The sequence below is a fragment of the Temnothorax longispinosus genome, chromosome 9, assembly GCF_030848805.1.
Source record: "Temnothorax longispinosus isolate EJ_2023e chromosome 9, Tlon_JGU_v1, whole genome shotgun sequence".
Classification (NCBI taxonomy): domain Eukaryota; kingdom Metazoa; phylum Arthropoda; class Insecta; order Hymenoptera; family Formicidae; genus Temnothorax; species Temnothorax longispinosus.
In genome coordinates this window covers 4,030,865-4,055,543 of record NC_092366.1, presented here as the reverse complement: position 1 = coordinate 4,055,543, position 24,679 = coordinate 4,030,865, and the positions used below count along the sequence as shown (strand labels likewise).

General features: G+C 39.9%; 1 protein-coding gene across 8 annotated transcripts in view; it reads left to right on the top strand.

Moving 5' to 3' along the window:
- The first annotated feature begins 381 nt into the window (after positions 1–381).
- Positions 382–24,679, top strand: part of Endoa (SH3 domain containing GRB2 like, endophilin-A) — a 35,386-nt gene continuing 11,088 nt past the window's right edge. For 2 of the 8 annotated variants that reach the window (XM_071789114.1, XM_071789112.1), the window contains exons 1-6: positions 384–642; positions 12,764–12,862; positions 21,840–21,908; positions 22,873–23,089; positions 23,537–23,670; positions 23,779–23,845. In XM_071789114.1, coding sequence (XP_071645215.1) covers positions 12,812–12,862; positions 21,840–21,908; positions 22,873–23,089; positions 23,537–23,670; positions 23,779–23,845 — 538 coding nt within the window. In that variant the 5' untranslated portion in view covers positions 384–642; positions 12,764–12,811. Of the gene's footprint in view, positions 643–9,608; positions 9,867–12,763; positions 12,863–21,839; positions 21,909–22,872; positions 23,090–23,536; positions 23,671–23,778; positions 23,846–24,679 lie in introns of those variants that run through there. The other 6 variants (XM_071789113.1, XM_071789115.1, XM_071789111.1 and 3 more) reach the window with 5 other exon arrangements.

The following is a 24,679-nucleotide window of genomic DNA, read 5'->3' as shown; positions in this document are numbered from 1 at the left end:
GGTAAGTTGAACCGAGATTAAAGTTAATCTGCATTGATAGAAATGGACATTATTAGTTATTCATCGTCCCAAGTTTATTTTTAAACGCCTGATGACGTATTTTATTTTTTAATTGAGAATTTGTCAAAAATAGAGGGAAAGAAAGTTTTGACGAGGTATTTTCAAGATACAAGTTACAATGTTTACAGGCTCATTATTCTATCGTCTCCCACGTGCTCCCCTCCCCTCTCCCACAGTGAATCAACATACAACTATTTCGTTCAATAATCTTGCGCAAAATTCAAGCGTCTTATCGTCTTATATCGATCAATTGTCGCCTCGTCGATGTACATATCGATTTTCTCGCGCGTATCGATACCCCTACTCCGGGACCGCCCCCCGACCCCCGATCGGTTTTTAATCTCCCCCGCCCAGCGGGATGACTCATTGCCGCGCCGGACGCGACCCTCGCGCTGTCTGGCGGTCGTGCGCGAAGTCGCGAACAGCTGTCGTCCGTGTGGCCCGTGGGCCGTGTGTGTCAAATCTTGGCAGGGGGTTAGCTCCGTGAGAGGAGTCGGTGGAGCCGCGTCGTGGGCCTGCTGCGGATTGCGTTTACTGGGCCGTTTGCTGTGAGCCGCGTCCGGCGAAGGCTGCCCCTCGGCGGTGAGTGAAACCGACGTACGACACGTCACTTATCCGCATACACGTTCCTCGTCGTCTCTCCGCCCCGGAGCGGCCGGGGCGTGTAACGCGCGCGTGTAACGAACCGCCGCGTATACCGGGCAGCCTTGCTCCGATTACGCGTGCACGAACGCTCGGCGCGCGCTCGATCGATTCGCCCACGACGACGACGCCGAAGTTGCCGAACGTGTGCTTTCACGAGCCGAGAGAGAGAGAGAGAGAGCCGCGCGCCGGCGACGACGACGTCGTCGTCGTTTCGATCGAGCCGGCCCTGCCGACCGACCGGCTGACATTTCGCGTCCGCCGCCGGGGCGGCCCGGCGGATTTTTGAATGATCGTGAATGAGCGTGGGCGTATCACGTGACCGATCGTAGCGTACTTGTAGTCCGCCCTCGCGCACATCCCCAGTGGTACGGACCATTGATGATTGCGGTCCGTGTGGCCGCCGCAGCTGCGAGCCTGTAACCGGAGTCGAGAGATCCGGCGTTCACCGCGGTATTTGCTCTCGTCCCCCTCCTAGATTGTAGCCCTATCTGTACGAAAACCGACGCTCGAATAGACGCTACGACAGGCGAACACGCTCGATTGTGGTAACGTCGATTGATCTCTTTAACGCTTGAATCCTGTAAACACTGTCCGAATTAATTTTTGAAAATTTTAATCTTCTACCTAACGCGTTTACGTGCACTTTTTGGTGTTTTTTTAACTTCATTGGTTTGGTTAAATTAACGACGTATTGAGTAGGAGCAGTGACGACCTATATGATGACTAAAAAATGACTCAGTACTTGAGTATAAATTGACACCTACACGAATTTCACCTACGAATTTAACAGTGTATTATTACTGCAAAGACATGATAAAAAAGTGAAACTTCTGCATGATTTTTCAGCGCTGAAATTAATTAGCGAAGTTTTAATATTCCGACATCGAGAAGCATTAATAAATTCTGCTTTTTCTCTCGGATTATGATACATTAAACAGTGGCAGAGAGACGACGCGTAGGTAATCGACGATCACAATCAACCGATATCGATAGAATTAACTCCGGATAACAAGCAATTAAGTGATTAACTCTAATTGGTATCGGAGTATCTTTATTTAACAAGTCCGCCGATTTTCGTCTCGCGTTGTTTCTTTTTCTCTGCGTGCCGTGGAAAATCGATACGGCTCTCTCGTGCCACTTAATACGGGCTTAATGACAAATAATTTAATATTCGTCGCGGGTCGTTCTAATAGTTCAAACGGCGAGTGCCGAAGTGGTATTGATGCCGCCGGGCACGGCCGGCAGAAAAAGGAAAAAACCTCTCTCGCACATTCGCGATCCTCCGCTTTCAATTCCTTTTTATTACATCCAGCAGCGCCATCCGCTTTGACCTCCGACTTTTAACCGCGTACGGTCGCGTGTCGCAGCTGCCCGGCTAGCGCGATCGCGAAAATTCATGGCAGGGATGAGACTTGACCCCCACGTCAAGCGTCCTTTCGCCGCGTGGAATAAAGAAGGCGTCCCTTTTTCTTGGGATTCGAAACCCCCGGCGAATAAATTACTATCCCGAGCACCTCCCGAGTAACGCGAGAGAGACTCTAAAATCAGCCTTGTATGCAAATTCGAGCGAGTTTGTGAATAATAGGGAGTTGAATTAAGAGAAATGGAGAAGAATTGATACGAGATTTGCTCCGCTATAAGCCTGCGACTTTTCCGGGGGAGAATAGGCGAGTTAAAAGGAAATCAATGCGTATTGCGTCAGCGAAGTTATGGATGGCTAATCTTGCAGTTCTCGCGATAGGAAACTTTTCAGCTTCCTACATCTTCTTTTATTTCTTTCTATTTAATTTTTTAGGTAAATATTATGAGCAGCTGTCGATGAGTAGCCGTTGATGAGTTTTATTACCGCACTTAGCGATATATGCGAGATAAGATATAATGATAATTCAGAAAGAAAGATAAAATAATTTTATACGGTAAAAATTCGAGGGGAAAAAAAATATATATATACACACTAAATATATGGAGGATACACATTAAATTTTCGAAAGAATGCAGCTCGAAGGCATTAAAGTAAAGAAAAATTTATGTAGATAGATATTTATTTCGTGCCTTTCGGCTTTGAAAGGGTTTTACATATCCGGCAGTACAATATAACATTATTTACCGATAACGTATCATAAGTTTAGCAAAAGAAATAACAATATCATTTTAAATCGTATAATTTTAATTTGCATATTTTTTTACATTTTCTATTATTACGCTTATTTCATACCGTTACTCTATTGTTATTATTTATATCCTAACTAAAGCTAAAGAGATCTTTTATTGAACAAAAATTTACGAAAATCCAAATTTTATTTCTACGCAGATAAAAGTTGAGAATACTTTACTGGTGCGCAGCTGCAGAATAACCCATTGGAACGAGGTACGATTGTGGATTATAATGTCTACATCAGTATGTACGCAATGCAACGTAATGAAATGTCGGCGTTAATTAATATTTCGATGCGCCAGATTCGATGTAACGAGTGGGCAGAATTTAACGTAACGCGATTTTCCCACACCTCGCCAATAATTTGTGGTATATATCTCCACGCGCGCGCGTCCCGCCCCGCATCCTGAATTTTCATTGACAGTATTTTTTATTTATATTTTAATGCGTCCGTTTTAAAGTCCCCATGGTGATCGCGGGTGTGTGCGTCAGAAGCGATAATCTATACAAATATCGTAAATAATGTACAGCGGATAAAACTGCACGAAATGCACGCGTAGTTTATAACGAGTTCAGATACGGCGTCCGTGTAAAATTATAATTGCGTCACGAATGGTTTCTCCGAAAATACGGTACAGCGATCGCGCAGGAAAATCTCGCCGCTGAACGCGCGATGATTCCGGTATCATTGGGTTATCGATTACCGCCGATATTGTAAGAAACGATTTCATTGTGATCACATATTGCGCGACGGATTAGGATCGCAAATGAAAATAAACCATATGCCACCGAATGCAAATTACGAAGTTTCCGACGTTTTACATGCTAATTTAATGCATGCGCGTTCTAAATGGCGCTGTCAAGTCTACCGTACGATTGACAGCGCTATTTAAAACGTCACGGCGAATTGAATTAGCATGCGATATCGTTATACGAGAATTATATCGCGACAATTTGTCCGAATTAGGTGCAGATAATGCACGGGTTTGTGTGATTTGTTTACTTTCAGCAAAAGAGACAAACGTATAATTGTGAGCACGGCAGAGATATCGGCGTGACAAGTAACGTTAATTCTTTCGCACTATATCGTAGTAATTAATCTTGGCGTAAAATCGATACCAGGATGTATTAATCGACTCTTATCGATATGAGAGAGAGAGAGAGCGCGGAATGAGCTGGCACATTTATTGCTAACATTTGCGAAAATACAAAGTTATCCTTCGTACTATAAATAGCGAATATCGCGGATGTATTATTATAATTCGATAAATGACCCCGCGTGAATCCATTTTTCACTCGTTATTAGCTACGCTTCGATTACTCTCTTATTAATTAAGTTCTTAATTTTTAACATATAGCAATCAATTCACCTTAATGATGCATCGCGCGTCGACTGCGCCGATGCCCGGCGTAATCAGTTATTTAATTGGGATAGGTATATCCTTTTTTTCTGCGCGTTCTCAACGGATATAGATTCCTCGGGGAATGTTTGCGGCGCCTTATTACCGGTATTAGCGCATCAGACGCCGATTTCCACTTCGCGACTCTAACGAATAACGATTTAGCTATACTGCTGAAGATTCGTTATAGCGAATGCTCGCGGAATCGTCGCAATTGCTTGTGGTGAATTCTGGGGCCCGATTCTTGAATTTATTCGCGAAAGAAACGTATGCGCAAATTCTGCTCTTACAGAAAAGTTACAAGTCGATTGGCTATCGCATGGCTTTTAACCGATCAACTTGCAATGTTTCTGTAAGAACGCGAGTACGTTTCTCTTGCGAATAAATTCAAGAATCGAGCCCCTGTCGCAATGCTCGCAATACGCGTAACGCGTGAAATTTTCGCGATCGATAGGATTCGGTTTTTGATGAAGACTTGAGACTTGAGATGAAGACCTTATACATTTTCTACAATATACAAAGAATATAATAATCAAATGAATTATATGTATGAATATATAAGTCATCGCACGTATATTTTATAATTATTGAGCGGGTCCGTTCCAAGTATTTTTATGTTTATATTGCATTTGAAACAGCCAACAAGTTTGATATCAATATGTATACAGAGTTTCATTATTTATTTTCATTAGAATCATCTTATGCAGTGTTCCCCGAGATAAATTATTCGAATTCCATGTTTGTGAATCTCTGAGATAATTTGAGAGATTCTTTTCTTTAAAGTGTCCACGTAAATAATTTAGTAATTTATATATAAACATCAATTATAAATGAACCAATTAATGAGATTGTTGTAATATCCACTTTTTTTAAAAAATGAAAAGAACAAACGATAATTTTTTCATAATAATGAAGGAATTTTGTTATATAGAAGTTTGTAAATAGGCGTCGGATGAAAATTTATTGCGAAACAAATAAAATATGTGAGTCTGAAGTATTGAGGTATTGAGCGTATCAAAGTGTGCACTGTTAAATATCAAAGGGTGAAATTTAAACCAATACCCTGAGTCAAATAACATTTTGTTATTTTAAATAAAAATAAACAACTACCACGTGTGTCGACATTTTTTATTTAAACAAAACAGTATTATTTTAACTCCACTGGTTTGGTTAAAATATAACAACAATGTCAGTATGCAGATAACAATATCAACAATATATTGAGTGGGAGCAGTGGCGATCTATAAGAATGGTTAAAAATGACTGAAACTCTCTGAATATAATTTGACCCTAATCGGAATTTAACAGTGTATAAAGCAAGTTGATTTAGCTGATAAAAAATTTTGTATAAGACTACATTAACTGGGAATTGTAACAGAGAGATTAAAATTTTAGACGTATAAACGGGCACGTTCAAAGTTTATTTTTTCAGGATCCACATATGAAAGACAATGGGAATCTGTCGTTGCTACAAAAGTTTCACGAAATGTCGGGTATTACTGTTATCAATTTTCGTATATCTCGAAACAGCCGAAGCTACGCGCGCCCGGCTGATTAAACGAGAAAGAGCATACATGCGACGATAAGGCTCGTAACGCGACAAAGGATGCGAGTCGCGAGGCATTGCAATCGCCGCCGGCCGTCTCCTGCTGCGCACGATGATGCGTATTTTTAGAAATATTTCGCCGGCGGGGGTGGTTCGCATGACGGATACAGCGAACTTCGATACCACGACGACGGGGAGGGGAAGGATTTTATCGAGTGATACCGGCACCATGACCCAGTCGTACGTGCTCGTCGGGATGAAGGTTTCTTAGCAACGACCCCATCGCGTCAAGTTTCGCCAATTCGCAGAAAGTTTTCGCGTCTCGAACAAATCAGCGCTCGACTCCGCAGAGAAAATTCCATTTCAGTCATTTCACTGATCTATACGAGATACGGAAACTAAAGGGAACTGTTCTTTACCGGTCTGATGAGCTTAAAGTAGTTGAGGATGGGGGACACGTATTTCTCTCCGCGAGCATAGAAAAAGAATTATCTGCTATAAAATTGGTAAAAATAAAGGTATATGTCACGTATTTTTAAAAAAGCATAAAGTATAAAAGAATTTTTAACACAGTTCGTTAGTTATATGTGGAAGATGATTAAATAATGCAATTACGTCACATGTAATAAAATTGCATAAAATTACACATACATTAATATAGTGTTTATTTTCTGTGCAATATAACTAATGAATTATATTTAATCTTTTACGTGTGGAAATGTTAAATTATACGTTACTGTTTGCATCATCTTATTTTATAATTTAGAAAATATAAATATAGGTAATATATCTGCATAATATAAATATAAATAATGCATCTGTATATATAATATATTTAAAGCACCTGCACATCAAATACTGGGAATTGGTGGTTGTGCTCGTAGGGCTAATTGCGCGTTTTAATGAGAGGATATATTTAGTTGACGGAATAATTTAATCATTGAATGTATGCATTCGTTATCCATAATAGGACTAATAGTTTTGATAATTTCTGGGAATAAAACATGATACTGAGAATAACGTGATCTGAAAAATGTTAAATTATTACAGCGTATTAAATCTTAAACGTGGATGGAAAAGTAGCTTTTACACCCGTGGCCGTGTTGTGTTGACTATGTACACGTGTACCGTGTATCAAACTTTTAAATGTCCAAAATCATTTTTCTCCCAATTTATTGTGTGTCAACGTCGATAAACTTTCGCCAAAGAGAAAACATTTCCGTCATATTTTTTTTTCATTTTATAATTCGAGTCCGATCGAGTTGAAGCAATATTATATAGTTAATATAGTTCAGCGATTCATTGTGCAAACAGAAATTCACCTACCTTTAAATTATATTAATTACACAATTTTATATCACTTTATATACTTAATTGTATTGCACATTTTTAATCGCTATATCACATTGATTACAAAACCATGAGTGAGTGAAACTTCCTGTAACACGCAAATCGCCTATAATGTATGCGATTTGTTGACAGTGTATTTTGCGATTATAATTGCGATTATAATTGCGATTATGATTGCTATTATAATTGCGATTATATAATATGCTCATTAAAAGATTGTCATAATTAATCATACATGATCTTTGCAAAAGTTAAAATGTAAGAGGAATCAAACTTCTCTTTTTAGACCGCGGCGTCGTTGACAATTGATTTCCAAGAAACTGCCGCGGGTATTTTGCAGAGGACGCGATTAAAAAGTGTGTTATGATCTAACGGTTCATCCCTTTTTGACGCTAATTAAGCGTCTTCTGGGAAATTAAATGCGATAGTGGAGGCGACGGTTCGCGAGTCCGCGTCTTAAATTAAAAAGAGTTACTTTGCGAGGAGATATATGCATTTAACTGAGCCGGAGTGCAGAAGGGTCGAGGTGAGTAACTGGCGCAAAAGGAAAAAAAACGAGCGGGAAAGATGGGAGGAGGGAGAGCTTGTCAACTCAAGAGATCGCAAATTGTATTACGGATAACGATTACGTGAGAGGGACTGATTATATTCATAATTGATACGTCGCGGCGTCGTTGAGACTATTGTCACGCGTACACAGTGCGCAAGAGGAGAGTAGGAAAGGCTCTCTTAAAACAGAACGATATTAGTGAATTGTAAAATCAATTCGCCTTTATACCGCTCGTTCGTTCATTCGCTTTTATTACCAATCTCGTTTCTTCGAGGGGGCTTATTTGTTCTTGTAATTTTATCCGATTACAAAGAGAGCTCTTCCTTGGAGAAAGACAATATATACGCGGATGGTCAACGACCTAGAAGAATATTCGAGAAATATCATGGAACTATTATGCTATTTGTAGATTATATTGCGGGGGTGTTAGACAGACAATTCTGACAGATGTTTCATGAAAGATTTCACTCTGGGAAAAATAAAGATGGAAATAATTCACTTTTGGGGCCCACGATTACGCGTAACTAAAAATCGTAATTAGCTATTCTATCTATTTTAAAGATTTTTAGGTTATACTAGTCAATTCTCTCAATTAGTTCTGTCGATATTCACGCAAAAATAATTTTTACTTAAGGGGCACTAACTAAAATGTTAATTAGAGTTACGATATCCAAATAATATGATTATCTAAAATCGTGGGCCCCAAAGTGGGTTATATTAACGATATAATAAGCGAGAATTTAAGTGTGTGTGTGTAGACTTTAAGAAGTAAATCTTATATCTCTGTATGGATATGAAATACATAACAACAGTAGGCTCTTGCTCTACAAATAAATTAGAAGATCTTGCGTCAAAAAAATATTTTTATATGTAATTGATAGCATCACAATTCTTTCTAATTTAAAGTTAAATAGAAAAAACACAGGAAAAAATAATATATCAATTTTTCAAAGGATTAAAATGTGATATAAATATTTAATTTCTAATGCATAATTTTTTTTATTCGTAACTGTTAGTTCATAGATCCATTTTTCCACTTTCTTTTTGCGTTACAAAGTAAAAAGTTTTTTTATTCGCTACGGGAGTGGTTTAGCGATAAAACGCTGCGTCTCCTTTCCCCTTCACGTTTTACACAGTAGCGAAATAATTCATAAAAATTTCATTTATATTCATTTCTGTCCCCATCACCTTGTACTAATATTCTGCTTAGCGGATCAACCGTGTTAAATTGGATTTCGTTCATAAGAATGGGGATTTACATGTTGTCTCGTCCCAGGAAATGACAAACATTGTTCATCCTATTCATCCTTATTGCGCGCGCGCTAATTCCAGAAGTGAGCGTACACCGCAATGACTCCTCGCCGCTAGCAGACACCCGGTATAAGTATAAAGGGAGCAAAGGCGCGCGCGAATAAAGTCGAGGGTTGCGGCGCACGTGGAAGGAGGAGAGAGAGAACGATAGGGAAAGGGCAGAACAGAGGTGGATCTTGAAAATACTTACGGGAGGAAATTGTGTTGGAAGCAAAAGAATTACATTCTCCGACCGGAGAAGAAGCTAATTACGATTATTATTATAATTCTTGATTGCGAGATGATATTTCGAGCCTTCGGGAGAACGTCTTACAGAAATTAAACACACGAAGAAATTAACTCAACCTCCGTGCGGTTTCCTCCCTGGATCCGTCCCTGACGGAAGAGGTGGCTATCGCGAGAGGAAAGGGTAGGGAATAGTATCGAAACGCGAGGCGGGTGAGAGACGGGGAGAGGGAACCAGCGAGAGAGAGAGCGAGAGGAGGGAACCGGAGAGGGGAGCAAGCTAGAGAGAGAGAGAGAGAGAGAGAGAGAAACCGAGCCGTGGCCGCGTATCGATCGGCCAGCAGAAAACTACCCCCTAGCAGGGGACTTGGCGGTGTGCGAGAGACCGATCACGTACGAGAGTAGTCAGTGGGGTGCTCTCTCGCGGTGCTCGTGGGCCCACGCGGATCCCTCCTGTTTCCTCCACGCACGTAGAGGCACGCATCCGCTCGCGTCCCGTTCCCATTGTCGACGCGAGTCCAACGTCGAGAGTCCAACGTCGTCGGCCCGTGTCCACCAGGGCGTGCGTTTGTGGGGGTGCGCATCCGGTTCGCGGCCGGAGGGGCCGAGAACGCTCAGAGAGAGGTGAGACACGCTCCTTGTCTTGCGCTTGTATTTTGCATCGCGAGGCCACCGTCGTCGTCGTCCACCGCGCTATACCGCGCGTTGCATTTTGCGGCGTTATCGCGACCCAGCGGGTCGTTCCTCCCGTTTCCCGGCGCGCGAGGACCGTCGCGGCTCTTGCAATTCGGTATCGTGTGCAGTGCGACGCGAATACGGGGTCCTTCCGGAGCGAACGCGTCGTCCCGTTCGCGGACTATATGGATGGCACGAGACGACGTTGCCGCTGGGTATAGCGAGCTCTCGGGTGACGAGTTAGAATTCTTGATCGCCGCCGCGCCGGGGGGGTTGTACTCTGAACCTAACTAACGTGGCTGTCTTCATCTACCTGCGCGTTTGATCGGTCGGTCCCTTTCTATAGTCCATTTTTACCTGACCTAGCACTACACTATAGTTACCTATATAGTGAGGCGTATACGTATAGCTCTCTATATTCCCGTGCTTATACCACCAGGTGCTACCTACTGTAGAACCTTTATCCTTTTCGATATCGTGTATCCACTCGCACAGCCTACGTTATAGTCTTTTACACGCCTAGCTATATTCCGGCTGAATATTATATATAGTTTCCTGCAGTTTTACCGCAGTTTTTTTTACTGCGGCTTTATCTAATCTTATCATTTCTCTTCTTGCATAAAGTTTCTACTTAAATTTCATCAGATAGGATTATTGCGCCACGTATTATCTTTATGACTCTATATTTTACTATTCAGTACTGCCATCTATTCTTTTAATATTATGTTCCACTATACCGTCCGTTTATTTATTAGCAGCATAAATTTTAGTCGTTAAGGCACACGCGAATTTAACTTAAAGAGTGCAAATACTCGGCGCTTAACGGCGCAGTCAGCACATTGGCGATGGGTTCAATTGTTGTGTCGCAACGAAGTCGGGACGGACATTAACCGTTGTTGTCGGGACTGTGTGTCAGTAATCCTCCATCTTCTCATCCAATCGCCCACTTGCCGAACCTTGTCCCCTTGCCTCCGATTTACCTCGAGGATCTTTCGGAGCCGCGATACCGATCGGCTCGATCGAACCGTCGTGCGTTTAAATAAAGCTCTCGCGATTATTACAGGCTTAAAATTAGTCTTATGTTATTAATGAAGATGTTGCATTCATTTATACGCCCATTACTATAAGTAAGAGGATTTCGACGTTATATCGCGGTGCCATCAATGCGTGCCATTCTGGAACATATATAGACAGCGGTTCTTCTCGTTAACGGGGCGTTTATTCACTTCGGCGAATTCCGCTGCCGGCATGCACGTTAGCGGAAACCTCGATTCCTGCGATCGACAAGGATCGCTCGGAAAGAGTTTTCGTCGGTCGATGATTTTTCACGACGACTCTGCGAGAGAGCGCAAAGCTGAGCGTGAAGAGTTTGAGTCCGGCTTACCTTCGGCTAGTGCACCATGAGATTAATTAATCGCGTAAGGTTCCGACGACCTCTGTGCTCGTCGGAATCATCGCCGACCGCTCGGGTCAATTATGGACTTTGCGCCTGCTTGTAGAGCTTCTCCGGCTCGATACGCGTACTTTCTTGAAATTCGCGCTCTAAGAGTCTATTCAGAGTTTATAAGAGACTTATGTTGCTGTATTCGTGGGAACACGTCGATATTATCGTCATTCCCGTTCGATTCTTGCAGATTTAGCGCTTCAATATTACGCGATCATTTAAGATTTAAGATTTTCTTATTACGTAAAACTTTTAACCTAGTAAGCCTCGTGGATGTTGCGTCAGGAATCGATTGATACCCGGCGCTTGCTCTTATTGAAATCTGCCATGGATTTATGCATATCTCGTTGCTGGAACCTCTCTGCTGTATTACATATTTATTTCGATGTGCAGAATTTACATCAACGAGAAATATGTCACTTACTATTAATCGAGCGAATTCCCTTTAATTCATTATTATAGGTTTTGCGAATAAAATTTCTGTATTGTACACCAAACATATATATAAATTTATCGGCTCGCAGTATATTGCCTTTATTAAGACGCGACGTGCGGTAACTCGCTATTGTTAAGTCATCCCGTAAATTTGCCATTCATAAATTTTTTAAAATGTACACGCTTCCTCTATTTTTATTGCGACATTTCTGCATGCCAACCTTTATGAAAAATCGATATACGCAGTTGCATTAATAAATGCACGCATAACTTGCTGTAACACAACATTCCCAATATAGATACAGGCTGGATCGATCGGATTATAGAATATGACAGAGAAGTTCTGTGACTCGCGGTCAACAGATTTAAATAAACCATGGATTTTACAGCGTATATCGCTTGCCTTTATTAAAGGGTTGTAAATTTATGATTTGTATATGCACAAAATTTGCTGACGTTCTTTTTACTTCCCGCCGTGCCAAAGCTGCAGCCGCTTTGGAAGTCGCGCGTGAGGGAACTATCGATACCTACGTGCTGTCCGTTAATAAGAGCAAGCATTACTTACTCTCATTAGAGCCTGTTAAGAGGTCGGGTCGGCGCGGTACGTTGCGACGTACGGCTTCACGCGTGTGAGATCATCCTCGAGGGCCCCATCGCCGTCGCCTCCGCCTCGTCACCTGCACGCGAGGCGAGGCGAGGCGACCGGCTATAGTTACATCAGCGACGAGTCATGATGCTGGAAAACATACGGCCGATCGATAACATTGAAAATCATCCCGTTCGCCTTGGCGAGCGGCCAACAGCCGTCGCGGCCACAAATTCGAAACTTTCGTTCTATTTTTCCCCGACGCTCGCAACTTTCATTCTTTTCTCTCTCTATATACGAGGCTCTCCGTCGCGTCGTATAGAGATTCACATACGTGCAACCTGATGTCTGACAGTTTCCCGTTTTCCGTCTCTGTTACAGTTACGGGGTACGATTTACGCGTGATCCGGAAAACAACGACACGACTGCATGACCATGGCGTTCGCCGGGCTCAAGAAGCAGATCAACAAAGCGAATCAGGTGAGCATTCGTCGTGGAAGCGTCCTATTCCTTCGGCGACTTGACAATGGATCTTTCCACCATGCACGGAATCGATAATATATCTTTTCCATAAGAATAACAAGCCCGCAAACGGAGGTTGAGCTTCGAAAGAAATGTACGCTAAATATCTTTTGAAATTATTTGAAATATATTGAGATATATCTCTTCTGACTGAATAATAATAAATCAATACGCAGCGCTGACAGGAGGCATTATTTATCCTCCGAGTATTCGCCTCGCGTGGATTATTTCTTTTATCAATTTGTCGATTTCTTTTAACGGTATCTAAATTGGTATACCGGTTCGCGTAATTGAAATTCGATTTTTCCTTCGCGAAATTTTATTTTAAACTCTAGTTTTTTTTTCAATTTAACTAGCCATTCTCATTGGATTAAACGACAAAACGCTTTACGATTATTACGCTATTGATTTAGTGCTTAGGAGCACTAAGTAGGCATCGCGCTAACGATCCGCTGCGGCGCGCACGATTCGCCGATACGGCGTATTCATTATGTGGAACACCGTTGAAAGTTTAATCGTCCACATTAACGACGACTCTCGGGCTACATTACTCCAATTACTGGCGATGGATTGCTACTTAGGCGTCGCGAACTTTCGACTGCCAACGCCGTCCGTTCCCCGCGAAACGCGCGGTGTCTTAATGCGATTACGCGTCGTCGGGAAATTCGTGATATTCGCGTAACGCAGCCAGATTTACCCGGCGTCACCGCGACGCTCCCCGCAACAGCTAATGTAATCGAGAAAACCCAAGCAAACGAGCTCTCCGAAACTCGAGATCTGCGAAACGCAGATTAATTGTTATCACGTGAAATATTATTACACGAATTGTCCTTGCGTCGGTGAAATCGATGTCCTCCGGCATTCCACGAGAATTTTCGATGTACATGTGGGAATTTTATTATTGGAGAATCTCTCTCGCGGAGGATCTCAGAATCCGAGGATAGAAATCTACGAGTCTGGAATGCGTGAAACACGAGAGGGGGAATCTCAGAATTACGGGCAATATCGCGTAGTGTAGTATACGTTTTTTACATCAACAGGAAAATACTTCTTTCCATTAGCAGATAACGCGATTGTTTTTTCGCGTTCAAGCGCGGAAAATAATGCATGTTTTACACAATTCATTTATTGGAATGTTACTGAGAAAGCCAAGTTTGACAACTGGTTGATGCGAGTTATCATTTGGTCCAGCATGCTATGTGCGGAGAATTTTCGTATCAACTGCAGCCGCGGCATTATCACGCTGTCACGTTTAATCTTGAAATGACGAGTAGAGAAGAACTGGTAACTGGTTGCTGCTGCTTGCTCTCAATACTAAAGTCGCAGCCAGACCGTGACGAATTTACGGCTAATTGTTAATTGAAAGAGACATGCTTAACGAATCAATAATGATCCTTTAATGAAACGAGGTCGTGCAGATTTTCAAAATTAAAAAGTACAAAGAATTTCACATCAAAATAGAAACAACATCCGGTGAGACATAACAAACTCGGAGATATAACAAAATGATAAATTATTACATATTTGTTAAATTGGAAGTGCAAAACATCAGACACTATCTAATTTATTTTTACTTGAATAAATATATATAAAAACGGCGTAACACTAATACTGACAATAAGCGTAAATTTGTCAAACGAATGAGAATTAATATACCATTTATTTTGATAATCTTGCTTTTGATTCGAAGTAGCTTGTTAGAATCTATTATTTCGAATAATACCTCGTAATTATACAAGATTAAGCGTAATTGTATCACAGTGTGCTTGCGTGGGCGTGGTTGACCCGCATGGTCTGTGCGAGGTATATTAAGCTATCTAAGGCAAATTATCAGAAAAAATTTTATATAGAATTAATTTGCTATTTTTGCTTTTAAAAGTAATTTTTTTGCTCCAGCTGTTAAAAAGTTACGAAGGGCTGAATAGCTTAAAATTAAGCTATCCAGCCATTGTAAAAAACAGCATATACATAAGTCAAAACAATAAATTAATAATACCAAAATTATTTCCTACTTTTTTGCTATTTTTTGTTCACACTATTAAAAATTTACAAAGGGTTGGATTTTATATAGAATTAATTTTATATAGAATTAATTTGCTATTTTTGCTTTTAAAAGTAATTTTTTTTGCTCCAGCTATTAAAAAGTTACGAAGAGCTGAATAGCTTAAGATTAAAGCTGCCACGCCATTGTAAAAAACAGCATATACATAAGTCAAAGCAATAAATTATTCCTATAGCTAATAGGAATATAGAAAAAATAAAAAAACGAGATATTTTATATACCATCAGACATCACACAGACATGCACTACGCGCGCGCATGCGCTACTTATCTATTACATTACTGTTACATTACAATATTAACCCTTTGATACACAAAACTGTCAAAATATGTGACATGACAGATGATCATGAAATAAGCGCAGTAAGAGAACCAATCGACATCGCAAAGTATTGACAACAATACTTCGATAGATTCAAGTATCGATGACATGCCTTTTTTAGAAAGGGAAACAGACTTATAATAAGTAAAATATAAATTTTTTTAAATTATTTTGCGAGCAAAAAATTCGAGACTTAGATATCTTGAGAGCGAATAATTCAGGGAACATTCTGATGCTATAATAATGCGAGAAATTATTTTCTTTAATGTGCTTTACTCTTAAGCGCCGCATTTTTTATCTTGATGTCTTCTTAAAAGCTGGAGCAAAAAAATTACTTTTGCAACCAAAAAATAGCAAAAAAGTAGCAAATAATTTTGGTATTATTAACGTTTTGCTTTAACTTATGTATATGTTTTTTTTACAATGGCTGGATAGGTTAATCTTAACTTTGTAATTTTTTTAATAGCTGGAGCAAAAAAATTACTTTTAAAAGCAAAAAATAACAAATAATTAGCAAATTAATTCCATATAAAATTTTTTGTGTTTTGATAATTTGGCTCAGACAGCTTAATATACCTGTCTTTGCGTTAGTATCTTTCAGTTAATTGTGCAATTATTTGCCCTTGACGGCGAAAATCTCTACGATGGAAATATCTCGTTGAACATATGCGTCATGCGTAACTTACGCTCTAAATACCGTGGAAAACTTGATTATGAAATTCTTAACATTAAAGACGCGAGGCTCTCTGCGCTTCGCGTTAAACGAGGCGCGATCCACGCGCTTATGTGTCGTGCGAAATTCTGCCTATATGGCATTTCTACCGTGTGCATTGTCGAGACGTAATAATGAAAATTGCTGCAATTATTCCCATGCGCCGCTCGCAGTTGCAGGTACACGGTAAAGTACTATTTGCTATTATGCAAATGCGTCAGTTTGTTTTCCGAGGGGAAATATCGATAAAAGTTACCGATACAGTTACCGCGCTTTCCGCAATTAATATTATGATTTACGAAATTCCACAGAGAATCCACAGAAGAATTAAATTAGTTATTATTTCATTATCTATTTTATACCTTTATATTTCATTTTATTATCTTTGTATTTAATTTACTTCTGTATTTCTTCCTTAATAATACAGAAAGTATAGAAGTAAATTAAATTTAAAAACGATAAAATTAAATACAAGACACAGGGAATAAACAATAAAATAATAACTATAAAGTTAATTCTTCGTAGCTGTTCCATTTACTTTTCATTATGTACAGACTTGATACGGTGGATTTTGCCATGTATCTTGATTTTTGCCCAGAGAATTGAGCGTAAGGAAAACTCTCCTAAGTTTTAATACAGTTTCCAAGGGATGTCGCGTCTCGCGTTGGCGGGATGTTATCCTGGCCTTAATTACCGCATTTGCGGGCCGTCGCAAATGTCAAATGAAAATCCATGTCTTCCGTTGACGGCGGCGAGGCGCGAGCGGAGAGCGAAAAGTGTGCGAGCGGCGTGCGAAACAATGCGAATTATTGCCTGCCGCCTGAGGCACGATTGTGTAACGAGCAGTTTTAAACTGTCGACTAGGTAACTTCTCGGGAACGGCACGATCCGCGGCTACCGAAATTCTCGGTGATGCGCGATGATGGCAGCCGCAGCTTCTGACCTTTGCATCCTTAATTGTGCACACCACCTTCGAATATTTATAATAAACGAGAAGCACCGATCGATGCGCCCCGGCGAGATATCTGCATCCAAACTAGTTTTAACGCGCCAACGCGTTTTGACAAATGCCATGTTATTTTAAGATGTATCCAGTAAAAAATTTTGTTCAATTAAATAAAAGCAATAAAAATAAAAATTAATAAATATTAATTAAATGAGCTTTTATCATTTCGTGCTAGAACAGGTGGATTCCTCGATTTTATCTCATTCTATTTATTACGTTATATTCATGGTTTAACGCTTATATTTAATATAGGAATTTTTTGGAAGCTCGGCTTGGTTTCTCCATGTAGTAATTAAAATATTTATTAACATATTCATTGTACTTTAATATAATAATAAATTTTATAATAAATAAATAATTCAACTTTAATAAATGTATTTATTAAAGCAGAATCATAAGAGTTTAAAAAGAAGGAGAGAGAGAGGAAGATAAATTCATGGTTGTATTAGCGATTATATTTAATTATTTATAATTTGATATGAATACCGGCATTTTATTCGCAACCACTGGCTAGCTACTACGATTTATTGAAGGCGCTTCCGGCTATCGTTGTATACATACATCTATTTTCGCATATAAAGCGATAGTTCGACAGCGTTACTGCGCATCGTAAATAACGCGTGCTCACCATATTGCGCCTCGACGAAAATTGTATGTTTATCTCGTGGCGCGAAAAACCCTGGAATCGCACGCACGCACGCGTATATGCACGCCCGCATGGCACGTGCCTACCTCACTTTATGTGCCCTAATTGCATTCGCCACGATATATGTGCGCGGCTGGTGCGGCGAATGTGGGGGCTTTAAGTGCATCGTCGCACCGTTGTGTGATGTGTCGCGTTGTTATGCCGCCGCCTGATCGAACCCCGCAATATCGCCGGATGTCCTGTTCGTCGTTATCGATGTTATCGTTATCGTAGGACGATGGCGAACGGATATTTTTACGGCGCGATGTCGTGAACTCGCCGATGATGTTACGAGCCGATCGACCGTGCGAGCTTTCGAGAATGTGTGCTCCGCTTTTCCGCATGTTCTCGTGTTTGCCTGAAATTTGATTCGATCCCGTATGTGCGCGCACATACGAGAGATTTAAAGGTAGTAGGTACATACATCGTCCTTGGTAACAATAAACACGTGCGTTCGACGTCAATCAAATGGTTATATAATTTAATAAAACAATGAATCACTATTTATAAATTATTCGGAAAAATATTTATATAAATAATATTTTTAAATTGTTGTTCTCACATGAAAAATATTATTTGTAGTTGAAACCACAAATGCTATCGTAACATTAATGGTAAATATATACGTTTGCAGCGAGATACAAACATTGTAAAATAAGAGGTACAATATGACAGGAAAAATTTATGAATTAATTGATGTAAACGAGTCGATTGCTTTCAATACGTTTTAATCAATATTATATCAAAAATAATATGAAATTAATACAGAGAGGATAATTTCACTCCATAGGTTTTTGAATTATATTTGGCACTTGACATTTAGTGAAATTAAATGTAATGAATAATATTCCGATTAACAATATTTAAATACTGAAATGTCCTGGTCGTCTCTTTTTAAGGGACAGATTCTCTGACTTGTTTCTCTTTTTATCTCGGGGATATACGGTTCGTGGATGTGTAATTCTAATCTCGACTCGGTATCGCCCAAGAGCGAACACGTCTGTGAAATTCGATGCTCGTACCGGTCAATCTGGTTGCTGCTTTAATGCGAGTGCAAAGGTCTCGTTCAGGCACGAATGTGCCAGTTGACTGGCGCAATCAATCCTTATGTAGATCGACACCCTTATCGAATCCGTAACACGGGTACCTTACTTTAAAGGCGCTTTAAAGCCGAAAGAGCGACGCGAGTCCGCGCCGAATGTGTGTTAAGAGTTTTGCGATACAAACTGCGACTGCACCGGCGCGGGCGGCGGTTAAAATTTAGATCTTATTCAAGCCGATCGAGTTTTAAGTTTCCGCTCGTTGCAAGAGTTATGAATCGGTTATAAATATATCGCTCCTTCGGGGTTTCAATCTCGCCGATGACGCTTTTCCAATTATATTTTTACGTCATCCACGTTATCGAAGTCGTTAGAGAAACGGTTACAAATAGAACCGGTCTTAACACAAATCTAGAATGTATATAATTTGTAATTCATGAAATCTTAATAGAGATCCTGTAGTTTTATTTCTCTTCTTTCCTGGAATAAAGAAAAGAATTATACGTGATTGCTCACGAGGCCCATTTTCCATTTTCCATTTACGTTATTTTACAATATTATTAATACAATTACGGGCTATTATAAATTTAATTGCAATAGAAACACGGATGTTTGTACATAATTTAATCTAAGTGTAATAAAGCAATTTTTTGCAACAAATAACAGATATTTTGCCACGTTACGATATCTGCTTTACAGCACAAATTTAGTGTAACAGTTTTTCTGAAGAAGGAAAAAAAACCTAAACTTTTTTCCTTTATACCACAGAAAATTTTCAAATTTTATGATTCCCGTGTCGGGATGATGTTTATGGAGACATCCATCATAATATTTCATAGGCGCGATTCTAAATCGCCGGAAACTGGATGCTCGTCCGTCGGTATAAAGCGCGCGACATTGCGAGAGACGCGATGTGGGTCAAATTTACTCCAGGATGGCGTTTACTGGGATACGAGTGACGGCGTCCCTGTGCACATCTCTGGAAGTGGGTCGTCGTTAAATGGGTCAGGGTCTTTCTCATTCTCTCTCTCTCTCTGTCTCTTTTTCTGTCCCTTCTTCTCCTGCGAGTAATCCCACTTGCAAAGCTCGCCGCTCAGCACGATTAAACGTACGATACCATTTCCGTGTCCTTTACTCTCTTTCTTTTTGCATACAATTGATTTCACAGGAAAAAACAAATCGCACGGCATTATACATCGACATTATATTTGTTCATATACAAAGAAATTGATTTTTTTTTTAGATAGAATGAGACATCGCGAATTGATTGGATATTCTTGCGATTGTCGAGAATTCTAGTTGCTCCTTACCGGGGTAAATATTTGAATTTGCGTGAACAAAATTGAGTTACGCGCTCAAAATGCACTTAGAAGAGGACTTTAAAAGAGCTTAGAGAAGAATACCGATAGCTAACTTTGATGTAACTTTTTTTTAACTCATTGTGTGTACTACAGAAATTTTTAAGTAGAAAAGAGAAAGCAAAGAGAAAGAGAGAGAGAGAGAGAAAAAAAACAGAGAAGGTGGAAGGAAGAAAGACAAAGAGATCGTTAACCCCGTTAGTTAATCTTGATACTGTGGTGCAATTTGACTTTTAATTTTGCAGTGTTGCCATCATCAAATTATTATACTTTAGCAAACTTTTTTATACATCATGTATGATACATTACATATAGTGTTATATTACAATCTTTTAGATAACACAGAACTCAAGTTTTGTAAGAAAAATTTGATCTTGTGCAGATAGGTAATTAGCAAATGTTGATAATGATTGATGTATGAAATTTGATTTATCGGTAAAATATCGAAAACAATTTTGTATGATATTTATGTTTTAAATCCGTTAAATTCGGTAATGTACGTAACTTTGACACGCGTGAGTAGTTAATTCAATAAAATATAATTGATGGAGCTCATCGGAGTTTTGGAGTAATCTCGAAGCAAACACTTGAAATTTCGTTTAGCAGAAATTGGTACAGTCGTTCGTGTTGCGTATGCGCTCGCATGCCAATTTATCTGACCTATTTTCCAGAGCCTTGGCAGGATATGCGTGTCCTTTTTTCACCATTGCCATTGGCAAAGACAGGGAGCGATATATTTCGTAGGTCTTGGCAGATCGACGGGCATTATTGTTGCGGGTGTATTATTGATCGAGGAAAGAACCGTTCCTCCCTTGTCGATGATATTTTCTCTGCCATTAACATCTCCCCTCTCTGTGTATACGCTTTCCGTAATACTCTTCTCCAAAGTCTTAGCTCCTGACTTCTCTCTCCGGAGATATCCCCTTGTCGGAAGTTGGAAGTATCCCGAGGAAATCTCCTGCCGCTTTTCAGGACGATCCCGATTTACGAGCGATTGGCTGACCTCTCGTCCAACCGACGTGGTCCGTGGAAATATTATATTCTCGCATTCGTAGCGCGGTTTACGTAATCCAAGAAGACATTTTCGGAAACGATCTCGTTCGTACGGGGCAGTAATCATACAAGCGTGAAATCCTCGACCGAGATATTAAGATTGACGGAAGTTTTTAAAAGTAAAATACGCACATATCAGTCTTTTGACTCTTTTAAATCCGATGGTTTTTAAAAATTTGTCGTTTTTTAATAATTCTTAAAATTTTTTATTTTTGAATATTAAAATTTTCGGAGTTTTAAATTATCGTAAATCTCTGTATGCTTACGCTTACGTTTATTTTCGATTTATATCTTTTCTTTCAAGAGTTCTAATATATCCAGATAAAGTCTCTAAAGTTTTATTGAGAACAAAAATTCTACGCTTATAATTAAAGCAATTCAGGCAATAAACGAGTAAATTTTAAACCTATTATTACTACTTAACATAAATTATTCAACATAAATTATTCAACGAAACGCTCGTTGAAATAGAAGAATAAAATGTCGATGACTTTCGTGATGTACCTATCTCACTTGAGTGCTTGAGAGTAAATAAGTCTCGAGAAATTTTGTCAAATCAAATCGACCCAAGTTTCGACAAGCACATCTTTCACGCGATCTTATCAGGTCGGATTAAGAGATTTGTAAAATGGGTAAAGTGCGTTATTCATTCAGCAGCTATAGATTTTAAGCTAAGGATAAACGGATCTCTCTTGCAGTACATGACGGAGAAGATGGGCGGAGCGGAGGGAACGAAGCTCGACGTCGATTTCGTGGATATGGAGAGGGTGAGTAGTGTATTTTCGTATCCATCTCTCTCTTTCTCCCTCTCCTGTCTCTCTTAAGATGTATGTGTGTTGTGAGATGAGGCGTCACATTTTCGCACGGTTCCTTTGTGAGAACGTCAGGAACGATGAGATGACTAGCATGTTCTATTTACTGGCATTATTACTGAATTTCAAAGATTTTGCCTGGCTTTTTTCTGGCTTCGCTGAGGATCTTTATCTGTCTTTCAAAACGTTTTCTTGACGTTTTCCTGTTATATGAAGCCAGAAGCCAGAAGTCGCGAGATTGACTGTGTTATAAAACGAAGTTCTGGAAAAACTTCTTACCGCCGCGGCCGGTTCCTTTCTAGAATACTTCGCTTTTTAACTTCGTCATAACATAGATAACGCGATATAATTTATGTCGAGAACCGTTTGTAAATTCTGCACCTTTGTAAGCGCTTTTAATTTTCTGATTACGATTTTCTGTGTGCGTTCTCATATTATTAAAACTGTTTTTAGAATTCGATAACAGTTTTAATTTTGAGATAAGAATGTATAACCCAAATCTTATACAAGAGTTATTTAATAAAAAAAAACCTTTTCAATGTAAAGATTTGCCGAAATGAATTGGATCTTCTCGATTCTTAAATGTGAAGAATGCTCTAAATTATATAAGTAAATAAATTTAACGTAATTAGAGAATAAAGAACTGTATAATAAATAAAAGGATAATTAAAAAAAAAGAGGATAATGTTTTTGGAATTTATGCCCCGAATTTATGCATTATTAGATTTTGCGGAAGTATTATTCCGAGAAGAGCAATAGTCTCTCAAATGAGTTGTCTTATTACTATACTCTTGAATCGATAATCCATTTCGTGCGTATCGCGAATATAATTTCACAGCTTCATAAAGAATTCCTTGACGTTCTCGACGAAGTGAATTGACAAGAGAACGAAGGCTTCATATAAACATCATGTATATAGAAAACAGACGTCACGTACGAGCTCGTGGAGGAGCTGCAGATGAAGACGAAGGAGTTCCTTCAACCAAACCCAACGGCGAGGGCGAAGATGGCTGCAGTCAAGGGTATCAGCAAACTCAGCGGTCAGGCGAAGGCGTCCACTTATCCTCAGCCGGAAGGTGTACTTGGCGATTGCATGCTCACTTATGGCAAGAAAATGGGCGAGGACAGCATTTTCGGTACATGCAGTTTAAACTCGACGATTGCGCGATTTTTCACCGTTTTTCGTGGAGAAATTCAATCCGCACTTTCTTGTCTAAAAATGTTCTCGTTCGCGAGGAATCGCGCCTCTTAAAATTATTTTCAATAAGACGACTATATTGTTATTATTTTTGCAAAACAGATTTTTATTCGTTTATATCGTTTAAAGATTTTTATTTTCTTCTTTCCTTTTCTACAAAAATATATCATTCTTTTTTGTACGCGACAATTTTTTGGCAGGAGATAAGAATCATCTGACAATTTCAGATAATGAAAAAAAATGTCTTTACACGAGTTAAATGTTTTCACAGCGGGGTTTAGTGACATTTTAATATTAAAGAAAGGAAGACGTATCGAGGATCGATAGGTCGTATTGTCTAAGCGTCTCACCTTACCGTCCGCTCCACTTTTATCAATCCTTACAGCCCAGGCTCTCATTGAAATGGGCGAAGCCATGAAGCAGATGGCGGACGTCAAGTATTCGTTGGACGATAACATCAAGCAGAACTTCCTCGAGCCGCTGCACCATCTGCAGACCAAGGATCTCAAAGAAGTGATGGTACGGTTATTGGAAAAGTTGTGTATAGTCGCGCTCGGCTAGGCGCCGCTTCTCTTCACGCTCCTCTCGCACGCGTACGATCATCTTCGATTTCGTTGTTGATTTCAGCACCATCGGAAGAAACTGCAAGGCCGTAGACTGGACTTCGATTGCAAGCGAAGACGCCAGGCGAAAGGTACGTTGAGGTTTTCCCCCTTGCGTGTTACCCTCGCTTCTCGTCCTCTCTCTCGCGTTTCCGCGCTCCTATTGATTTATTCAGGCGCGCGCGAGCAGGCCGCCCGCGCCGCGGCCGCGGCCGTCGTCGCGCGTGTCCTTGCCACGAACACGTCGTCGTCGCTCGCGATGCGACTACGTGTGATGAGTTGAAATAAAAACCGTGACGGAATTGTAACATGGTACTCCGTGTTGTAATGACGCCGGGCGAACGCGCCCTTCGACGCGTGATGGGAGAGGAGCTGTGGCCGCACGCGCTCGTGATTTTCGAGATGACGGTGTTGTAAAAGAAAACGCGAAAGACGGTATTGCCGGGACTGCTATAACGGCGAAAGGTCACAAACTGCGAAATCGTCGTTGTCGAAGAGATAAAAGTCTCGTGACCAAAGCGGAGATTATTTTCCTCCGACGGAGAAAAACTCGCAGTTAAGTACGAGCAATTGTCGAAAGAGAGACGTGATGAATAAAGAGAATGATCGCGTTACTCTTTGTGAAAAAAAAAAAAGAACCGCTGAGATGTCGTTTTTGAACGACGCTTTTTTTTATTCATTCATTTTATTATACATTTTTGTAAATGTACTTAAAAAAAGAAGACCTGCATAAAAATCAAAGTTTTGAACTCTTTTTTTCTCATCTTTGTGAGTTATATCTTTTACTACGACATAATTTTAATTGCTCGATACTTTTTTCTTTTTGTTATACAAATTTCAGCATTATTTAATATGATGCTGACGAACGATCCGTTTTGACGATTATATCGATCGTTATTCTTGCACTTTCGAGATTTTCAGGCAAT